The sequence below is a fragment of the Buteo buteo genome, chromosome 16, assembly GCF_964188355.1.
Source record: "Buteo buteo chromosome 16, bButBut1.hap1.1, whole genome shotgun sequence".
Taxonomy (NCBI): domain Eukaryota; kingdom Metazoa; phylum Chordata; class Aves; order Accipitriformes; family Accipitridae; genus Buteo; species Buteo buteo.
This window is the reverse complement of record NC_134186.1, coordinates 18182989-18201480: the sequence shown is the minus strand read 5'-3', so window position 1 is coordinate 18201480 and position 18492 is coordinate 18182989. Positions and strand designations below refer to the sequence as shown.

Genomic DNA, 18492 nt, shown 5'->3' with positions numbered 1-18492 from the left:
TACAGCAATTACAGTACAAATTAGACCCATTTGCAAAGTAACTTTTGATTGCACTTGGCTTTTCAGTATGTGCTAGACTGATGGTGTGCTTTCTTTAGGAAACAAAATGAAGTTCCTTCACAAGAAGAACTAACTCCTTTCTGCTGAAATACCAACCCAAAGACTATTTATGACACTGCGCGTGAGACACCTGCAGCTTTTCAGAGTTTGATGCGGGAGGACCGCGGAGCAAGCTGACTGCAGCTTTAAGTGATGACTGATGCTGTTGGGCAGTGTGCCAGATGATGGCTCCTTTATGTATTTGGGTAGAATTTGTACATAATGTGCTGTAAGCTTTTGTAACTGATTTTGTAATGAGCAAGGAAAACTGTGGTAAATATTTGTATATTCCTGAGAATAACAGGTGCTTTTTTTTCTTTAGTATGAATTGAGTTATGCTTGGTGCAAAAATGAATAGCTGATTATGTGCAGCTGACTGTCTCAGCAGAACCACTGACTTCACGGGATGTTTGTGAGAGCTACACTGATGCCTGAATATTGCGGGGATGAATGAACTCGGGTACGTGGGAGAGGTTGTACACACGGGGGCTGCTTTCATGTGGCGGAGTTGGGTTGTGGGTTTTTTTTTTCCTTCTAATTAATTTTAAAAGAAAGAAATAACAAAGTAACTTGATAATAAGGTACTTGGTTCATAATACAAAACTTCCACTTGGTTTGAACTCTGGTCAGTAAACTACTTGTAATCCATTCTGCACTAAGACTGCTAAACCTGAGGAGATCTCAGTTCTTTGACATGCAAGCTGCAACGAGTAGGTACAGTACATCCTTTCCTGATGTATGTATGTATGGTTTCTAATAAACTCTGTAAATACACCTGTTTGTTTATATTCATTGCAAACCTCTGCAGTTTCTGATGTTGAGTAGGTACAAAACCAGTAACTTTCCTGTGATTTTTTTTTTATGAGTTTGTAATTAAAATATAAAATGGTTATTATGAACATGTCTTTTAGTAGGTTTGCTATTTCATGACATGTAGTTTGGTTTTTCTTCAGTATTTTTCACTAGGGCTGAGACAAGGCATTCTGTATCCCTGTTCTGTTAATTTTATCTTAACAGAAGCATCTCCTAAAACATTTTTTTTTCTTTGCATGGGTTAGCAGCAAATTACATTCTGTCATTGTATCATAGATACTGCTCCTGAACTGTGGTATTTTCAGGTTGGTTTTGTGCTACCTTGGTTAGATGATCAGAGTAGAATACAAGCAGCTTGTAGCAGACAGCCTTTGCCTAAATTTCTGATGAACTGATCACCTACATTTCATGAAAGTCTGCTTTTCTTTTGCATTAATTGCTGTCTGTTTAGGTGGTGTTTTCACTTCAGTGGAGGCTCTTCAGCAGGACAGGAATGGTTGGCTTGCCATGGCCTTCTGCACAGCTGTGAATGTTGCCCACAGGTACCACGTTCATCTTTGTCATCAACATAACTCCTGTTGAAATTCTGTAAGGTTTCCCTTAGCCCAAAGAAGAAAATATAAAATACTTGGATATATTTGGACGTCTGACAGCTAATGAAAATTATCTAAAGCTTCTTACCTTTAAAAAACCCCCAAACAAACTGTATTTTTCTTCATTGGCAGTGTGATTTCTTTAGTTAGATTGGCTTTGAGGCTTGCGCAGTTCCTAACCTGACAGTGGTTCTGGTTTGCTATCAGCCTCATAGAGCAAAATCGAGGGTCATTCACTAAAAAGGTGAAGTCGTTTCCTTTTCTTACCTCCCTCACACTGGTGAATATACAAAAGCTTGTTAAGTGTACGTGAAATATCTGTAAAATATCAAGTGCTTTTGATTCAATGGAAATGTAATCACAAATGTTAATTTCCGTTAGTTTTACTCTATAATATACTGTAAGTTCCAGAATGACTTCTAGATGTAGTTCTTCAGAGTGGAAGGAGTAACTTCACTTGTACAGGTGGATTCTGGCCATTTTATAAGCAACAGCTGCTAGTAAATATATATTCCTCTTAAGAAAATGATGGATAAAACATCATCCTTGCCTGAAGGAAGTGCTGCAGAGAAGAGTTGCTGCAAAGGCAAGAAAAAGCCATGGAATGCAGTGGTGTAAAAGCCATCTCCCACACCAAAGCCATTTTCTTCCATCTGTACTTTAAACATGTATGTAGAAAGCTTTCAAACATTGCATTACCCATCAACATGTCATTCTAGTTTTTGTAACTTGAGTCAGAGGAGAGTACCGGACAAGGTGAGATCATGTTTCAAAAAAATTTGTAGGTGCCATGTTCATCCTCAAACTATGGCTATATAAAACAATCCTAGTGTCGTGGTTTAAGCCCAGCCAGCAAGTAAGCACCACGCAGCCACTCACTCACTTACCCCCCTCCCCCCGGTGGGATGGAGGAGAAAATCGGGAAAAGAAGTAAAACTCGTGGGTTGAGATAAGAATGGTTTAATACAACAGAAAAGAAGAAACTACTAATGATAATGATAACACTAATAAAATGACAACAGCAATAATAAAAGGATTGGACTGTACAAATGATGCGCAGTGCAATTGCTCACCACCCGCCGATCGATGCCCAGTTACTCTGAGCGGCGATTCCCCGTCCCCACTCCCCCCAGTTCCTATACTGGATGTGATGTCCCATGGTATGGAATACCCCGTTGGCCAGTTTGGGTCAGCTGCCCTGGCTGTGTCCTGTGCCAACTTCTTGTGCCCCTCCAGCTTTCTCGCTGGCGGGGGATGAGAAGCTGAAAAATCCTTGATTTTAGTCTAAACATTACTTAGCAACAACTGAAGACATCAGTGTGTTATCAACATTCTTTGCATACTGAACTCAAAACATAGCACTGTACCAGCTACTAGGAAGACAATTAACTCTATCCCAGCTGAAACCAGGACACTTAGTGTTGTCTGGAGGTCTGTGTTTGAGAGGATCAGGTGCATGAAGAACACGGGGTGCGTTATTTTCCCTTCTCTCTGAGTTGTTAAAACTAACAGTGTTCCTGAGCACGGACCATTACTAGTGCACTGTTTAACTGAGAAGGAAGTCCTGAAGAAAAACAAATCCAGTACTAAGACCCATGCTTTAAATTGGTAAAAGCTTGTTTAAGGTCTTAGGGTATAAAATACATAAAAAATAAGCTTGAGAAACAGTAACACTCTCCAGGACTTGTTACACGTGTGTGGCAGATAGCTGCGTTTAAGTAGACAGTATTTATTTTCCCATTGTCGCCGATGTTTAACAAAGCGACCAAGCTTGCCGCCTTTCCTAAATTCTGCCCCAAACCCCACTTTTGCAACCGGCGGCAGCGGGAAGAGAAAGCAAGCTGCGTCCGTCATCGGGCGGAGCAGTCCTTGACGCCGCCTGCTCAATTCAACCCGCCGGGACGGGCGGCCGCTGCCCGGGTCCGCGGTCTTCCCTCCGGAGAGCGGGGGTCACCGCCGAGCCGTGCCGGCGCACGGCGGGAGCGGTGGCAGGGGAGGGCGGCGCGCTTCGGAAGCCGCCCGAAAGGCCGCCGAAGAGCGAGCGAGCCGGTCGCCGCCGGCCGCCGAGGCCAGCCCACTCCTCCCCAAGATGGCGCCGCCTCCCCCTCACCCCGCCGCTGCCTCCGCCCCGGCGGATCTCGCGAGACTCAGCCCCCGCTCCGGGCGCCTCAGCGAAGCCTCGCGAGAGTTGGGCCCCGCCCGGCCCCGCCCCGCCTTTCCCCGCTCTCGCGAGCGCCGCACTCTTTCTCTTCCCTCGCGCACGCCGACAAGATGGTGGGTGCCGCCGCCCGGCGGGGGGACGGGACCCGCGGCCGCCGCCGCCCCTCGCTCCCGCGGCGGGACGTGGCTGGGGAGTAGCGGGGGGCGGTGGGCAGGCGCTTCTCCGAGCGCGGGGCCTGCTTCGGGCGCGGCGGGGGAGAGCGGTGCGGCGCGGCGCGGCCAACTGGGCCTTCCCTCGGCGGGCCCGGGCCGCCGCGGCGCCTGGCTGGGCGGCCGCCGCGGGGACTGCGGCCTCGGAGCGGCGGCGGCCGCGGGGGAGGGCGGGCGGGCGGTCGTCCTGCCTCTTGCTGCCCGTTTTGGTGACAGCTGTTCTCCCGCTTTCCCGCAGCCCTCCAGACTGAGGAAGACCCGGAAGCTGAGAGGACACGTGAGCCACGGCCACGGCCGCGTTGGTGAGTGGAGAGGCGGCCGTTGGTGGGCCGAGGCGCCTCTGAGTGCGTGCCCGTGGGTACGTCCCCGGTGCTGCGGGGATGCGGCTGTTCTTCACGGGCCGCACGGAAACGCGACGGTGGGCGCAGGGTCCTGCGCACGCTGTGGGTAGTGGTGGGCGGTACTGAAGGCCGCTACCCACCCACAGGCGTGTGGGTGATGCTCGCGCTGTGGGGGCAGATGCCCCGGTGATGGGCTGATCAGAGGTCTTGCACGTTCTTTCAGATTTCACTGGATTTGTAACTTAACCTCAGTAGTGCTCACGCAATAGGTACTGGCTGTGGGGGGGGGATTTTAAGCTTATGGGGTAGCGCTGTGTGCTTTCTAACTCTTTGGCCGTTCCTACCTTTTCTTGTCACCCCGCTTGTGCTAGTGCAGGTGTCTTGTACTCTGTAAGCTAAGCAGAGGCGTGCTATGGTTGTTTTTTTTTCTCCTGTAGGGTTAGTTTTTAGTTGCCTCATCTCACTGAATTGAGGTGAATGCAGGAAGAGGGGATAGAGTCAGAATAATTAGCTTGAATTGACACTGAACATACCTCTAAGCTCAGGTATTATGTATAATATTCTTAGTGTAACAAACTTAAATTTTTCTTTTTAGGCAAACACAGGAAACATCCTGGAGGGCGTGGTAATGCTGGTGGTATGCACCATCACAGGATTAACTTTGATAAATAGTAAGCTAACATTTTAAATATATACTGGCAAAATGTATGTTCCTGAAGTAGAAACAAATAACTTGTGTATGTGAATAAAAATTCCTTGCAATCCTTAGTGGTTTTGCCTCTAACATGAAGTGTGGCATTATAGCTCCAGTCAACTTGTGTCCCCATTTACCCCCAAACCAAAGGCCTTTTCACTTAAACCAGGCGTCTTTAAGAGTTTAGTGCAGCATTGAGTGGACTTGACCAAACTTGCCTGTTACAACATGGTCCCTGCTTAATGATGCACACACAAAATGTGATGTAAATACAAAATGTTACGCTAAATCCAAATTGCATCCTATTTAGGTGCGTACTATAAAGGTAAGGGATGTTGTCTTTACTTATTGCCGAGACTAGAGTCACATCTGGACACTGCCTGTTGTCCTGGTGTGCTAGAGTACTCGGACAGTGACCACTAATCTATATTCACTGGCTGTGACCATTCTTGACTCAGTCAGTCACCAGGTTAGTGACAGGAGCACTGAACTCCTCAGGCAGTGCAGGCCTTCCTGGATTCACGGAGTTGGCGTTGTCCTGGAAATACAGGGCTGGACCAGACTCACCAAGGGGTATTGAGTTGTGAGTTCAAGGGAGAACAAACACTTCAAGAGAAAATAATTTTCCCTTGATTTGGATATTAATGATTATTACACTTAAATACTACATGTGTTAATATGAATAAAAGTATAATTTGACATTTCAATTACTTTGATCAAGAAAGATGCTTGTTGCGGTGTTAATTTGTAGTCCTACTTTTTCAGGATGAATTAAAAATGTGATCTAATGCAGAATGTGTTTCTTTCACAGTCACCCTGGTTACTTTGGAAAAGTAGGCATGAGACACTATCACTTGAAGAGAAACCAAAAGTTCTGTCCTACTGTCAATTTGGATAAACTATGGACACTTGTCAGTGAACAGACAAGGCTCAATTATGCAAAAAATGAGGCTGGACTGGCCCCGGTCATTGATGTTGTGCGCTCGGTAAGTTTGTGCCCATATTCAAACCTGCAGTTCCTGGTCACTTCATGTGTAACTTGGCTTTGTGTATCCAAGTAGGAAAATGGCGAACTGCAAATAAGCTACAGTGCTTGAATATTTGCGAACTTCTTGGGACAAATATCTTGGCTTATAAGTAGTTACACAGGTACTTACGCTGTTATGTTTTTTTTCCTGTAAGAACTTTTTCTCATGCTTGTGTGTGATTGTGGACAGGGATTTCCCTTATTTTGGAAGGTGGTGAAAGATTACTTGTTTAAAATGTTACTGAAAGCATGTATAAAAACATGGCAGAACTAGTCTCATATAAAGTCACTTCTCCAATATCGAGACTAGAGTCACATCTTAACATGCGTGATTGTCTTGGTGTGCTGTAGTTCTCGGACATAAATGTCTGATCTCTATTCACTGGCTATGATGTCTCGTATCTCAGCCAGCCACCGAATCAGTGACACTAACTAGTCTGCCAAGTGGGTGTGTTCTGTGTCCCAAATTAAGATACCAGTGTTGGCTTGTTAGGCCACTTCTTCTAACAAGTGATGACTTCCAATGGCTGAAGTATTAATGGACCTTGTGCCATGATTGTCCTTTTAATGTAAAGGACAGGAATGAAATGAGAGGATTCCAGTGGTAGAGAACAGCTGTTGCTGCCAAAGCTTCAGTTATACACTTAAGACATGCAGAAGAGTGCTCTGCTCTGTTCAGGAGTACCAGGATGTCCTACAGGTAAAGAGCACTGACCAGAAGTCATTGGGTAGCAGATAGTCTTGGAAGTGCAGCCAACTGCTCTCTCCTTTGGAAAAGCGGGGAAAGATTGGTGACCTCTTTGCCAGATGTCACTGTATTTTCTGTATGGAGTATGGGGGAAAAAACAGCTTCTAAATTACAGGAAAAGTTCAGTTTACAGTTTCCACTTTTTCTCTGAACAAATGCAACTCTACTAGGTCATGCAGGGTATTTTTCTTTCATTCGTACCAATTTTATATTGGAGACAGACACTGAATGAGGTCATGGTGAGCATGGTTTTAACTGGTGCATGCTAAAAGACAGGTCTGAATGTAGGAGCCTGCAAGCTGATCACAAACATTTAATTTTTTTTTTAATCTTTCTAGGGCTACTACAAAGTCCTGGGCAAGGGGAAGCTGCCCAAGCAGCCTGTAATTGTGAAAGCAAAGTTCTTCAGTAGAAGAGCAGAGGAGAAGATCAAAGAAGTTGGTGGTGCCTGTGTGCTTGTGGCATAAAAGCCTTTGGTTTATTCAAATTTTTTGAATAAAGACAATGTGTAAAATGTGCTAATTTACAGAATTTTCTCATTATTTTTTTTTCCTGACTTGTCCAGACACTGTTCACACTTAAGTCTTGTCTGCTTAGTTATTTCTGGCAGTTTTTGATTAGTGGTTTGACTGTTTCTCACTATCTTTTGAAATTGCCTGGCTACAATGTCCAGCATTTGGCACGTACAAATAGCTCGTCTTTTTGTCTTTAAGGGGTAGCAAAATAGATAGGTTCTTCCTGTATTTGTGCTGCACTTTCAATGGGTGATCCTCTTTACAGCTGTCTGTGAAAAGGTGACTTCATGTTCTATTGATGGGGATTTTTGTACCCTAAAATGCCATCTAGGTGAAATCTGTGGGGATACTGCCTTGGCCTTTGGGAATGAGACAGCAAGAGTGTGGACAAAGAAATGCAATGGAAAATGCAGAGTGGGTAGTAGTATACCAAAAATTGCTGTGTGAAAGAGACTTGGTGTGCGGAATTGCTATCAATAAGCTTTGTTATCAATAGGCTTTTTTTTGGGATAGTGAAACAATTCTAGTCCCATTTCCACTAAGGTGTGGTATGGGAGGGAAGGAACAGGAAATTACTGGGAATAATGTGGGACAGTAGGAAAGAGCTGAAGTAGGTGGGAAGAAACAATTCAAGATTACTACCTTGTTATTGCCAGACTTGCATCATGAGAAGCACATCAAGTAGGTTTCTGCAGACACTGAAGTCCGCCTAGCAGGCAGCTTTCTTGCAAGTAATGCCAGCTTCTGAGCAGAATAATGCTGCCTGGTGTGCCTCGTTGCAGCTAACAGTAACTTGTTTCCAACAGAAAAAGTGATTGGTTTTTTTTTCTATCAGCATTATGCATAGAAGTAAGATGTATTTTGAATTTAGTTCAACAGTGTGGTTAAATTCTTTGGTTTTTTGTGATGCTGTTAATGAAAGGTCTTTCTAAATTATGACTCTTGTGTTTGTCCCTCCAGTGCTTCGAAGGCTGCTAAATGGATGACAGCTGCCTAGCTTCTGATCACAGTCAACATAAAAAGTGCAGACCATTTTAATCCATGTGCTTTTTAGAAACTATTGGTGTAGTACTTGGAGTACCGAGGTGTTTGCATCCTGTATTCATCAGAACATGAGGCTCATAGTCATCTATAGTTAAGTTGCCTCTTCATTGATAGTATAATGCTATGTTTTTCCAATCTCTTAGCTAGACTACAGCTTGTGAACACATTGGATTTATCATAGAATCACAGAATGGTTTGGGTTGGAAGGGACCTTTAAAGATCATCTAGTTCCAACCCCCCCTGCCATGGCCAGGGACACCTTCCGCTAGACCAGGTTGCTCAAAGCCCCATCCAGCCTGGCCTCAAACACTGCCAGGGATGGAGCATCCACAACTTCTCTGGGCAACCTGTGCCAGTGCCTCACCACTCTCACAGTGAAGGCCTTCCTTACATCTACTCCAAATCTACTCTCTTTCAGTTTAAAGCCATTACCCCTTGTCCTATCATTGCATTTCTTTGAGATTAGGCTGACTTCTTCCACCTACCACAGGACAAAATTGCTTCTGCACGTACCAATTCTGAATTTCACTAGTTTGTAGCAGGCTAGCTGGACAGATTGTGTTAGGCTAAAAACTTTTAAAGCTTCTTGTCAGTGTTAGTGGACTGACAGATGGCAATTCCAAGTTGGTGTGTTTTTAAGGGTTAGTAACAGCAGTAAGGTACTGAAACTGGTGCTTAATGACTGAACTAATACAGTAACTGTTAATTAACTTTTGCAGTTGATACCCTCCTCAAGTAGGATTCACAATTCCTGAAGTTACCGTGTATGGGACAGAGATAGTGCCAGCTAGCTTCAGCCTTCCTTACAGCTAATACAAAACCATGGCACAGCTCTAGAACTGCACGATACGAATTTCTGATGTATTTCGCTTAAAATGACTACGTAAAATATTGTTTGCTTAGTTGAAACATGAAAATAGGACTTCAGTTGCCAATGCAAGGCTTGACCCTGCGTGCGAAAGCAGTTACCTTTATCTGATGGTAAAAATCAAACAATTACTTAAAACTAGTGAGCTAGTTCTTGTTTTAAGTGCCAGACCAAAAACATATAGACACTGTCACCTATTTTTTTTTTATGCTCACTGGTACAAGTCTTGAATTATTGCTTATAGTTGCAAATTACCTTCTAGTACCTGATATGATTTGTGATATGATTCTAGTTAATCAACTCCTAACCTAGTGTTTGGCAATAATTAAATTTAGAGGGCTTTTAGAGTAAAGCTGAATGCATTGCTTTGATAAAAAAGCTCATCTTTGCCTGTGATATTGCTAGTTGTGAAGAACTGTAACTTGAACAATTTGTAAAATACTGAGGTAAGAGAATGTGAACTTTTATCTCACCGACCGCTGGGACCAGTGTTTCCTAATATGTGATGCTATTTATCCACTGCCAAAGCTAAATCATTTCAATCCTCAAAGGTAAGTTGCACAGTACTGCAAAATAAGGAACGTTGTTACTCCTTCATGTCAGTAACCTGATCAGTGACCAGATCATGAAGGCAGTGAAGGGCTTTATTTACGCTGAAGTTCCCTGTGCACACATGACAACAGGCAAGTTACGCTAGCTCACTAACATACATAGTAGACACCACTCTCAATTCTTTGGTATTTAATGTCTTAATATATTAGGTCTTAATTAATTCTACCATATTTTGTAGTCTTACTTCCGAGTACAAAAAGTTCCTTGTGCGAAGTGTGCAGGCTCCACCGACTGACCTGCTCCCCTGAAGGCCGGCCTGGGTATTTTCTGTGGGGTTTGGGTTTTTTTGCAGAGCTGAGCCTCGTCCCTGAAGTACCTACCCTGAGGCCGGGAGAGGACTTCTCCTTCCTCGGCGCCTTGTGCCGACTCCTGAAGTGACCGTCTGGAGGAGTAAATCAAACTTCGGTTTTGAGGTTGAGCAGTTTACTACCGAGTTACGGCTCCACGCCGCCATTTTCCCGGCTGACTGCCGGGGCCGCCCCTGCGGCGCGATCCAGCTGCCGGGCACCGCTGGCGCAGCCCTGTCGGGCCTCCGTCGGGCTCCCCAGCAAGCAGGGGCGCCGTGCCGGGGACGGAGGCGCCGGGAGCGGCCGGCCCCGCCGAGCGCGGCGGGGAGCTGGGCCGGGCCGCCCCTCGCCATGGCAACGGCGCCCGGCGGCACCTGGCGGAGGCCGCTTCCGCTGACGTGGCGCGGCCTCGCTCCGAGCCCGCCCGCTGGGTCCCGCCCCCCCGGCTGCCGCTCGTGGCCGCGCGCGGCGGCCGGTGGGCGCGCGGGGGCGCTGGCGGCCGAGGCGGGAGCCGTGGCGGCCGTTGGGCGCGCACCCTCCCCTCAGGACCGCCACCGCCCCGCCGTCGTGCCGCCTCGGGGCTCTTCGCGCCGGGGGCGTTTCGAGGGTGTGGGGCAGGCTCTGCTGCCCACCGGGCATCCCGCCGTTTCCTTGGGGTAACATACCGGCGGGGAGCGTTTCCGAGGTGTGAGAGGGCTGAGGGGTCCCCCACAAACTGCGCTTACCGGCTTAACAAGAAGCTCCTGTGAGGGCTGACAGGAAACTCTGAGGGTGGCTGACTGTCCACGGTGTCCAGATAAAGGCTTTTCCTGTATAAAAACAGGAGAAATGAGGAAAATAAATGAAGACCAACTAACCTCTTATATGTAAAACGTCTTCCTTTTTATTTGCTTGGTTGGGGGTTTTTTTGTTTTGTTTTTTAACTGATAAACATGGTTTGGTAAGCGGGGATATTTTTATTTTTATTCGATGTTTTCCAAATTCTTGGCAACTTGCATTACTGCTAATGAAGCAGTTATGGACAAAACTGGTAAAGTTGATGTTATATCAATTTAAAATGCTGTAACGAGCCTCGTGTAACAACATCCACATTTAATGGAGGGAAGAAGATACAACAAAAATCATCTGATTAAATCTGAGAAAAAGGAGCACAGGAAATTGAAAGACTTGCATAGAGAGTTTATCCCTAAAATACAGAAATGATAAAGTTATGAGAGTGTATCATTACAAACTTCTCTTGTATGAAATGTATTAATGCTTTACTGGAAGTTCCAGTCCCATGATATCTGGATGCTTATCTTCAATTTGTGTTGGGGTGGCCATTGCCTTCCCGAGGCCATCACTGATCTCTTGGTCCTGAGGCAGCCCCCCAGCACAATGCTTTTCCTTTGCCCTCATCTGGGCTGACACACCGAAAACCCAGCACTTCTCTTCCCCTTCCAGGTGTGACTTGGCCTGCCAGCTGCCTCCCCAGCTCTTCCCATCTTCATTTCTGTCCTGCGTCCTGCCTCATTACCCTTACTGCACATCTCCAAATGCAATTAAGTTTATTTATTTTCTTTGTAATCACTACTGCTGCATTTGGTGTTTCCCACCAGCGTAGCCAAGTCACTGGTAATGTAGCTGCCTGACTGCTGATTTGCATACCTATCTCAGCAGGAAATTCTAAACACTTTTTGTCACCCTCATCCTTCCCCCTCCTACCAAAAAACTTGTACGTAGTTTCATATGTTATGCAAAAAAATAAATTAAATGTATGGTAACCTGCTTCTCATTCAGGCACAGATTTGGCCTTTATGGTGATACAGCATTTCCCAGTATTAGGCTTTGTTTGCACTGATTCTCTGTGCAAGGATGCTTTGGTCCTGGGCTGTGGTTTCTCTGTCTAAACGATGTGGTAGTCTAAGACCTCAACTTCCTACTGCAGAAATTACATGTTTTTGTAGGTGCTGGTTTGTCTTCTTAACAACAGTTGTTGCAAGAAACAATAGAGACGGATTGAGCTGAGAAGCTGTGCTACTCTAATGACATTTGCCTCTGAAATGGTTAATGAAGATGCACTGTAAAAAGTGAGCTCATTTAATAAGCACTGATACAATGTTTATTAGTTAAGCCACAGGTGCCATTACCACAGCTCTTTTCTAAAGGGAGCTCTAGTTTTGAAATTACAATCGTAAGTTTTAGTGGTGGGTTTGAATTTGTCTAAGTGAATTCAGTAAAGTTGGTGGATAGCTACCTCTTTTCATTCGTTCCTAGAATGGGTCTTGGGTATGAAATATGATGCAGACTTTAACATATGGTCCATTTTTTCTAAAATACTTTAAATAGCAATGACTTCAGGATGCAACACTTAAAAAATTCCTGGCTGTGAATTTCTGAGACATTAATAATTCTTTTGCGTGGTAGGAAAAAAAAAAGAAGACCCGCTTACTAGCCATTTCCACTGGAATCTGCCCCAGGACAGAATCCCTCAAGAGAATACATAGCCCTAAGATTAGAGCTGCTGCTCTTCTGTGCTGAGGAAATCTGAAGATTGTAGGTGCAAGTTATGTACTGCTGATAGCAAGGCCACCATGCCAAGGCAATGGGCAACTACATGGGGGTCTGGCCCTGGGAGGTTCGGTCAGCTGGAAGAGTGATTCCAGGGGAGACAAGACTGTATTTGCTTTGTCATCTCTGATGCAACTTGCAAAAGTTTCCCTTTGCAGGCCGTATCTGATCAACATCTCTCAAAATCTCAGAATCAAGGATGGAACATGAACTGCAAAACTCTCATTTACCTTGGGGAGCTTATGTTGGCAGAAGGAACACTGTCCTGCTTGTGGGAAGCTCAGGTTTGGTCTATAATTTGATCTGTGGTCATCTTGACAGTTGAAATTTGATTACTGCAAAGTGCATTTTATTAAATTTCTATGAAGAAGATTGGCAGAAGATGCTGTACATTTATCAAGGCAGCTTTCTAACATGCATTGCTGAAATGATGGACGTATGATCAGTTATGCTTATTATTTGCTTTACCTGAAAACTCTAAAATATTGAAGTGAAATTGGAAAAGCAGTCAGAGAATATCATCATTTTTCATTGCACAGTTTCAGTGCTTCTAGCAGGAAATGTACAGCATGTGACAATTCAGCCTGGTAACAGCTTTGTAAGTAGATCAATAGAACAGATTACTTCAGTTTTTACAGAACTTGCAAGTACTATAGAGAGATAGTGGGATCATGGTTTGTAAACCTTAAACCACACTTTCCTGCACAACAATCTGCAAAGATATTCTTTTTTGTAAAGCAGGTATGTGATTTTCAGCTGCAAGGAACTTCCTCTTTCTTCACAAGGACTAAATAAATGTTGTTTCTGAGAATATGCATCCTGCTGTTGCCTTCTAGTTTGCACTTGAGCGATAGAGTGTTTTGTTAAGTGAAGGGGTTGTCATGAGCCATTTTGTGACTCTTCATGTTTTCGATGTCAAACTTCAGCCGACAGAAATGGATACCCTGGATCTGTTGAGGAATTGTTTGGTGTGCAAATGGGACCTGCGGAAGAGAGAGCCCAGAATGCTACCTTGCCTTCATTCCTTCTGTAAGGACTGTCTTCCGGATTTGATTCAAGGATATAGCTGTATTCCCACTGAATATGAAGTTCTATACGAAGGTAATATTTAAGATTCTCTGGCTCGTGCTCTTTGTGTTACAGTATTATAAAAATAGATGGATTGAGAAGTACTTTTGGTAGCCTATTCCTTTACAGCACTATTTTAAAAGAATAAACTAGGAGACTCAAGATTTGTATGAGCAGAGGGTGGATTGGGAACCAGCCTCCTTCATTATGTTTTTCATCCAACAGCAATGTTTTGAAGAGAAATGACACAGGCAACATTAAACATTTTCCAGAATGGGCTAAGTTTCAGTTACCAAGTGTGACATTACAAATATTTTCTTCACTAATTGAATTCACTAATAATTGAATAAATGCTCCAAGGTAGTTTCTAGGCTACATCTTTATCCAATATTTGGGACATGTTGGACCTTTCTGTGGTACTGGTTGTGGCAATAGGTTTAGTCTTTCTTCTGTCCCCCTTCCATGCGCCCCCCTGCCCAACACCAACACAAAAACATCCGGTTCTTTGTTCCTATCAGAGGTTAATTGTTATTAGAGTATGTGTATTGTGGTGCACTGAAACTCTTCCTTTTATCTCATTGTAAATGTGGTTTCTCTCTATCTGAACCCTTCTGGCTGTAGGATATACTGTAACTCGCCCTAACAAGCTGAGTAAACTAGTGAGGATGAGAAGCACTTTGTGACTGTGCCTTTTGAAATACTGAAGTTATTTGTACAGCTTTTGGTAGTGATGTTAATAGAAAATACATAACTTTTTTGGAATAAGACAGGATTTAGATGACAGAATACAGTCATTTTAACTGAATGAGTCTTAATTGCCATGGGGAAGCATTCCAGACTCATTACTAATTTATAAGGAGAGCAAAGGCATGTAGATTACTTGTATTTTCACAGGCTTTGAACTTTAGATGAATAAGAGGCATCATTTATTATCTCTTCCATAGCAGATTTTAGACACATGTAGGAAGGGAAGATACTTTCCCTGAGGTGATGGTAATCTGAATTGATGAGATTACATAAACTAGACAGGTTCAGGTTTGAGAACAAATGGAAACAGTGTTAGGAGATCTAGGCTAGCAAAACACAAAAGATAAGGGAAAAGGGAATAACTTAATGGCAAAGGAGAAAGGCTATTCATGCGTAAAGTACAGACAGAAAAAATATAAAGGTAGGAGAAGAAGACAAAGAGAGCAAAGCGGTCATTTCAAGTAAATGTGTCCTCAAAATTTTTAATGCCCAGAGTGGGCTTAAAGTCCAAGGGACCCACTTTATAAAAAATGCTGTTGAAATCAACCACCCCATTACTTTTTATGTATCCTCATTTGACATCTAAGCCATTCCTCTCTCCTCCTTGTTTCTGTTTGCCAAGTGGAAAAGTGAATTTATACTACTTGGTGATCTTGGATGAAGTGCAGCTAGAAGTTTTCAGGAGCTGTTAAAATATTGGATGTTTCTTCAAGCTCCTGAGTGGATTGGGAATTATTTGTCTATAGCAAATTGGAACAAATACTAATTTATTTCTGTATTCTTGAAGTTGCTCTGTTTACTTCCTCATTGTTTTGTAGATGGGGAACTTCTGTGGGAAAGAGCAAGATTAGAGAAAAGAAATAATGAACAGTGATGACCCAGTAAATGAAGTGAGACACCAGGTGCAGAGACTCAGTTAATATATGAGCAAGGAGAGCAGCAAACCCAAAACATCTGTGTCTCTTATTTAAGTCAATGACTGAAACTGCAACCACCATAGGTCAGCCAGGATAAATTTGTGAAATCTGGTGGCACAATGCTAAACATTGCTTGTCTTATCTGCACTGATTGCTCAGTTATGGCTAGTACAATACCAACTCAATTTTCAGTGTTATCTTTAAGTATGATCACATATAACTGCCAGTGATAAACTGTAAATGCAAGTGCTAAACCATTTTAGCTGAGTAGATGTGAAATATTGCCTGTAAGAAAAACATGTTCCTTACTTACTATGAATTCTTTAAGCAAGATATAAGAATGGAAAAAGTGAATATATTTCTAAGTGAAGTCAATCTGACATTTGCTATAAAAGCATGCTTGAATTTGTGAGTTTTGGTATGCTTTACTATAAATAGTACTATACTAATATAAAGCTCTTTTCTAGTTTATTGTTGTTGCATTAAGATTGCTGAGAAGATGGAGGTAAGTGGTCCTCATATTTGATGGAGATTGATGTTGGAAACTTACTTTTATACCTGTGTGTGTTTAAGATAACTCAAGAATGAAAGCTCTGAGATAGCCAGAGCTCTTATGGAAAAGCTGCGTACACATCAAAATTTATTGAAAGCTGTGAGAACCGAGAGTTTGCAAGTAATTTGAGTGGAAAAAGAAAATTATCTTTGTGAGTTTGGCTCCTACATATGCTTCTTATATGAAGGGGACTTTAAGATTCTCAGTCTTTCTTTTTCTGCAGGCCAGTGTCACTTTCCTTTTTTAATTCCTTCTCCTCATATAACAGAGAATCCACATTCTTCTCCTCTGCAGATCTGCAAGTTGTGTGCTTCCAGTCTGTTTAGTGCTTGGGAAGGAATAATTTTAAAGAGAGGGATTGGGTAAGAAAAAGAGAGAGAAAATTCCCCCATCTCCTGAGATGTAACTTTCTCAGATGAGGACTTTCCCAGGCTCCCACCTGTGTGAATTGCCACTCACAGCACAATGTGAAAACATACAAAATTGGTTCTTGCATGCTGCCTTGACTTGTTGTGTCTGTCTCTTTCACACTGAGTTCTGAATAAATTCAAAACTAGATTCATCCAGGTTCCTGTGCTTATCCCTCCTTTCTGAATTGGAGGTGGGTGCCAAATTACCCTTTATCTGCAAATCTTCCTCTCCATAAGATGTTAAATGATTTGTATTGTTTTAGCACTTTAAATATCACCAACATATTAATTTCAAAAGTAGCTAAATGAGGACCAGTGGAGGTGCATTGTTGTGAGAAGTTAATGTTTTTGCAAGACTGTCTCAGCTCCAGGGTTGGGGCTTCTTTTTGCCCTTAAAAAAAAAATAATCACAGGTAATCACTGCTCAATCACAATTTAGACCCCTGAGAACAAGGCAGATCAGAAAAGATGTACTGGAACACCTTGCAGATTTCTGCTAACTGATATCAAGCCCTGGTATTATTTACATTTTGTGACTGAATTGGGTAATTTGTCTAACCTGTAAGTTACACTTAATGTTTGTAAAATGTGATTAGTAGTTGTCCAGCTTTGTAAATTGCTTTGGGAAGTGATAGATTTAATTGTACCATGTTTTTGTACTGAAATTGTGTGTTGAGCTATTTTTCTGAAATTCTATTTTTAAAATGTGCTTTGCCTTTTTTTGCTTTTCTAGGTTGGATAACAAAAATAATGGAAAATGACTGCATAATTTCTATCCACATTCTGTGCATAAGTCAAAAACTGTCCACACTTGCATTATGGTACCTTCCCACATGCAAGGGAGGGTCTGAGATCACCACTTAAATGCCAGGAAAGGTAACAAGGTTACGTATTAGAGAAATACAAACTGATTGGACAAAACTAAGAGAAAACAGCTATTAAAGACTATCATATGACTATAACAGTTGACAGATGTCCACTTGCTGCGTTTTATTATTTCCAGCTGAAAATATACAGTTTTCTTTAGCTTGTAAGGTAGGTGCTATATATAACCATGGATCCCTAACTGTGAATTCTTGTTAGCAAGGCACATCCAAAACTCAGGCAAACATTGGTCACACTTGCATTTAATGTGTTCAGCAATATCTTCAAGGGAGTTTGTTTCAAGAAAAAGATTGAGATCTAGCACTCCTTTCGCTCTAGACTCATTTTCAGTATGATGTTTTGGCATAAGAAGTGTGGTGTACTGGCTTAAGGAGACTCCAGGTGTCAACATGGTGCCTTATCTTGTACTAAGTGTGTATGTTAAAAAAAAAAAAAAAAGAAAAAAAAAAGGCACATCTACAGATTTCTTTAAGCCATATTTAGGCTCACAGTGGAGTACAGCTTGGCTGCCTTGGTCTTACAGCTGTTCTATCTCCAGGGCGCAAATAACCTTGTTTTGATGCAATCATGTAAGGCAAGTGATGCAATGCATCACATGTATTAATTCTGAAGGAGAATACCCCTTTGCTTTAATTAGATCCACTTAACATCAAATACATGTTTTATTTCGAAAAAGGGAAGTAGAAAGGTAATTCTAAAGAGGGAAACTGTTCATAATGTATATATTTAGTCATCTTAAAATGGATTTAAAGTTAGTCAGCCCTTCTCACTCTGCTGTTCAGCTGCCAGATCCAAAGGGCAAGTGAAACAATGGGGGGTTTAGTTATATAAATATGAAGCTGTAGAGTGGGAGGCTGTCTTCAGAACTGTTTCCTATAACCTATAATTGGGTCTCCAAGGAAGTGTAAATTATGCCTGCAGCTTGAGCCGTAGCTAATGCTCTCTGAGAATAATTATTCTGATGGTTGTTGGAGGAATAGGTGCAACATGTGGACAGCAAGTATAAATGTGGTGTGTATGATAGCTCCACTGTTTGTTTCTTTATGCTAATCAATTCTTATTATAATAATAGGTTAATTATCTGCATTGATTTATTTCTGAGACAACCAGCTTGAGGGTTCTTTCTATTTAAACCTGACAAGACTGGAAGACCTTGAAACAAAACTGCGAGCTGTGGCTTTTGATGTTCAAAAGGACTTTGTACTAAGTTTCCGTACATGGTGGAGAGGTGACAGTTCGGACTTTCAGAGATGATTGCTGCAAATTATCCACAGCTCTGTCACTTACAAATTAGATCGCTAAAACATAGGTGGAATAACAACTTGAGAGTACGCAGAAATTTTAGTTCTTT

General features: G+C 42.8%; 3 protein-coding genes and 2 non-coding genes across 6 annotated transcripts in view; all 5 read left to right on the top strand.

Moving 5' to 3' along the window:
• DENND2B (DENN domain containing 2B) overlaps window positions 1–873 on the top strand; it is a 182297-nt gene extending 181424 nt beyond the window's left edge. For both annotated transcript variants that reach the window (XM_075048035.1, XM_075048036.1), the window contains one exon: window positions 99–873. In XM_075048035.1, coding sequence (XP_074904136.1) covers window positions 99–133 — 35 coding nt within the window. In that variant the 3' untranslated portion in view covers window positions 134–873. The remainder of the gene's footprint in view (window positions 1–98) is intronic.
• A 2366-nt stretch (window positions 874–3239) lies between these two features.
• Window positions 3240–7207, top strand: RPL27A (ribosomal protein L27a). Its single transcript, XM_075048037.1, has 5 exons — window positions 3240–3779; window positions 4114–4177; window positions 4812–4887; window positions 5722–5896; window positions 7024–7207. The coding sequence occupies exons 1-5, from the start codon at window positions 3255–3257 to the stop codon at window positions 7150–7152; spliced, it is 969 nt and encodes a 322-aa protein (XP_074904138.1). The 5' UTR covers window positions 3240–3254; the 3' UTR covers window positions 7153–7207.
• LOC142040652 (small nucleolar RNA SNORA3/SNORA45 family) lies at window positions 5261–5392 on the top strand. Its single transcript, XR_012653249.1, has one exon. It is a non-coding gene; the product is annotated as a small nucleolar RNA SNORA3/SNORA45 family (small nucleolar RNA).
• On the top strand, window positions 6237–6368 carry LOC142040653 (small nucleolar RNA SNORA3/SNORA45 family). Its single transcript, XR_012653250.1, has one exon. It is a non-coding gene; the product is annotated as a small nucleolar RNA SNORA3/SNORA45 family (small nucleolar RNA).
• A 6235-nt stretch (window positions 7208–13442) lies between the features above and the next one.
• Window positions 13443–18492, top strand: part of TRIM66 (tripartite motif containing 66) — a 51318-nt gene continuing 46268 nt past the window's right edge. Inside the window, exon 1 of the mRNA XM_075047068.1 lies at window positions 13443–13662. Within this exon, the coding sequence (XP_074903169.1) occupies window positions 13443–13662 (220 nt within the window). The remainder of the gene's footprint in view (window positions 13663–18492) is intronic.

Excerpts from the sequence above, each read along its gene's own strand:
- RPL27A (XM_075048037.1), top strand. The coding sequence starts at position 3,255 with ATGTTTAACAAAGCGACCAAGCTTGCCGCCTTTCCTAAATTCTGCCCC. Across the intron at positions 3,780-4,113 it reads TCGCGCACGCCGACAAGATG|CCCTCCAGACTGAGGAAGAC; the intron begins GTGGGTGCCGCC and ends GCTTTCCCGCAG. Across the intron at positions 4,888-5,721 it reads AGGATTAACTTTGATAAATA|TCACCCTGGTTACTTTGGAA; the intron begins GTAAGCTAACAT and ends TTTCTTTCACAG.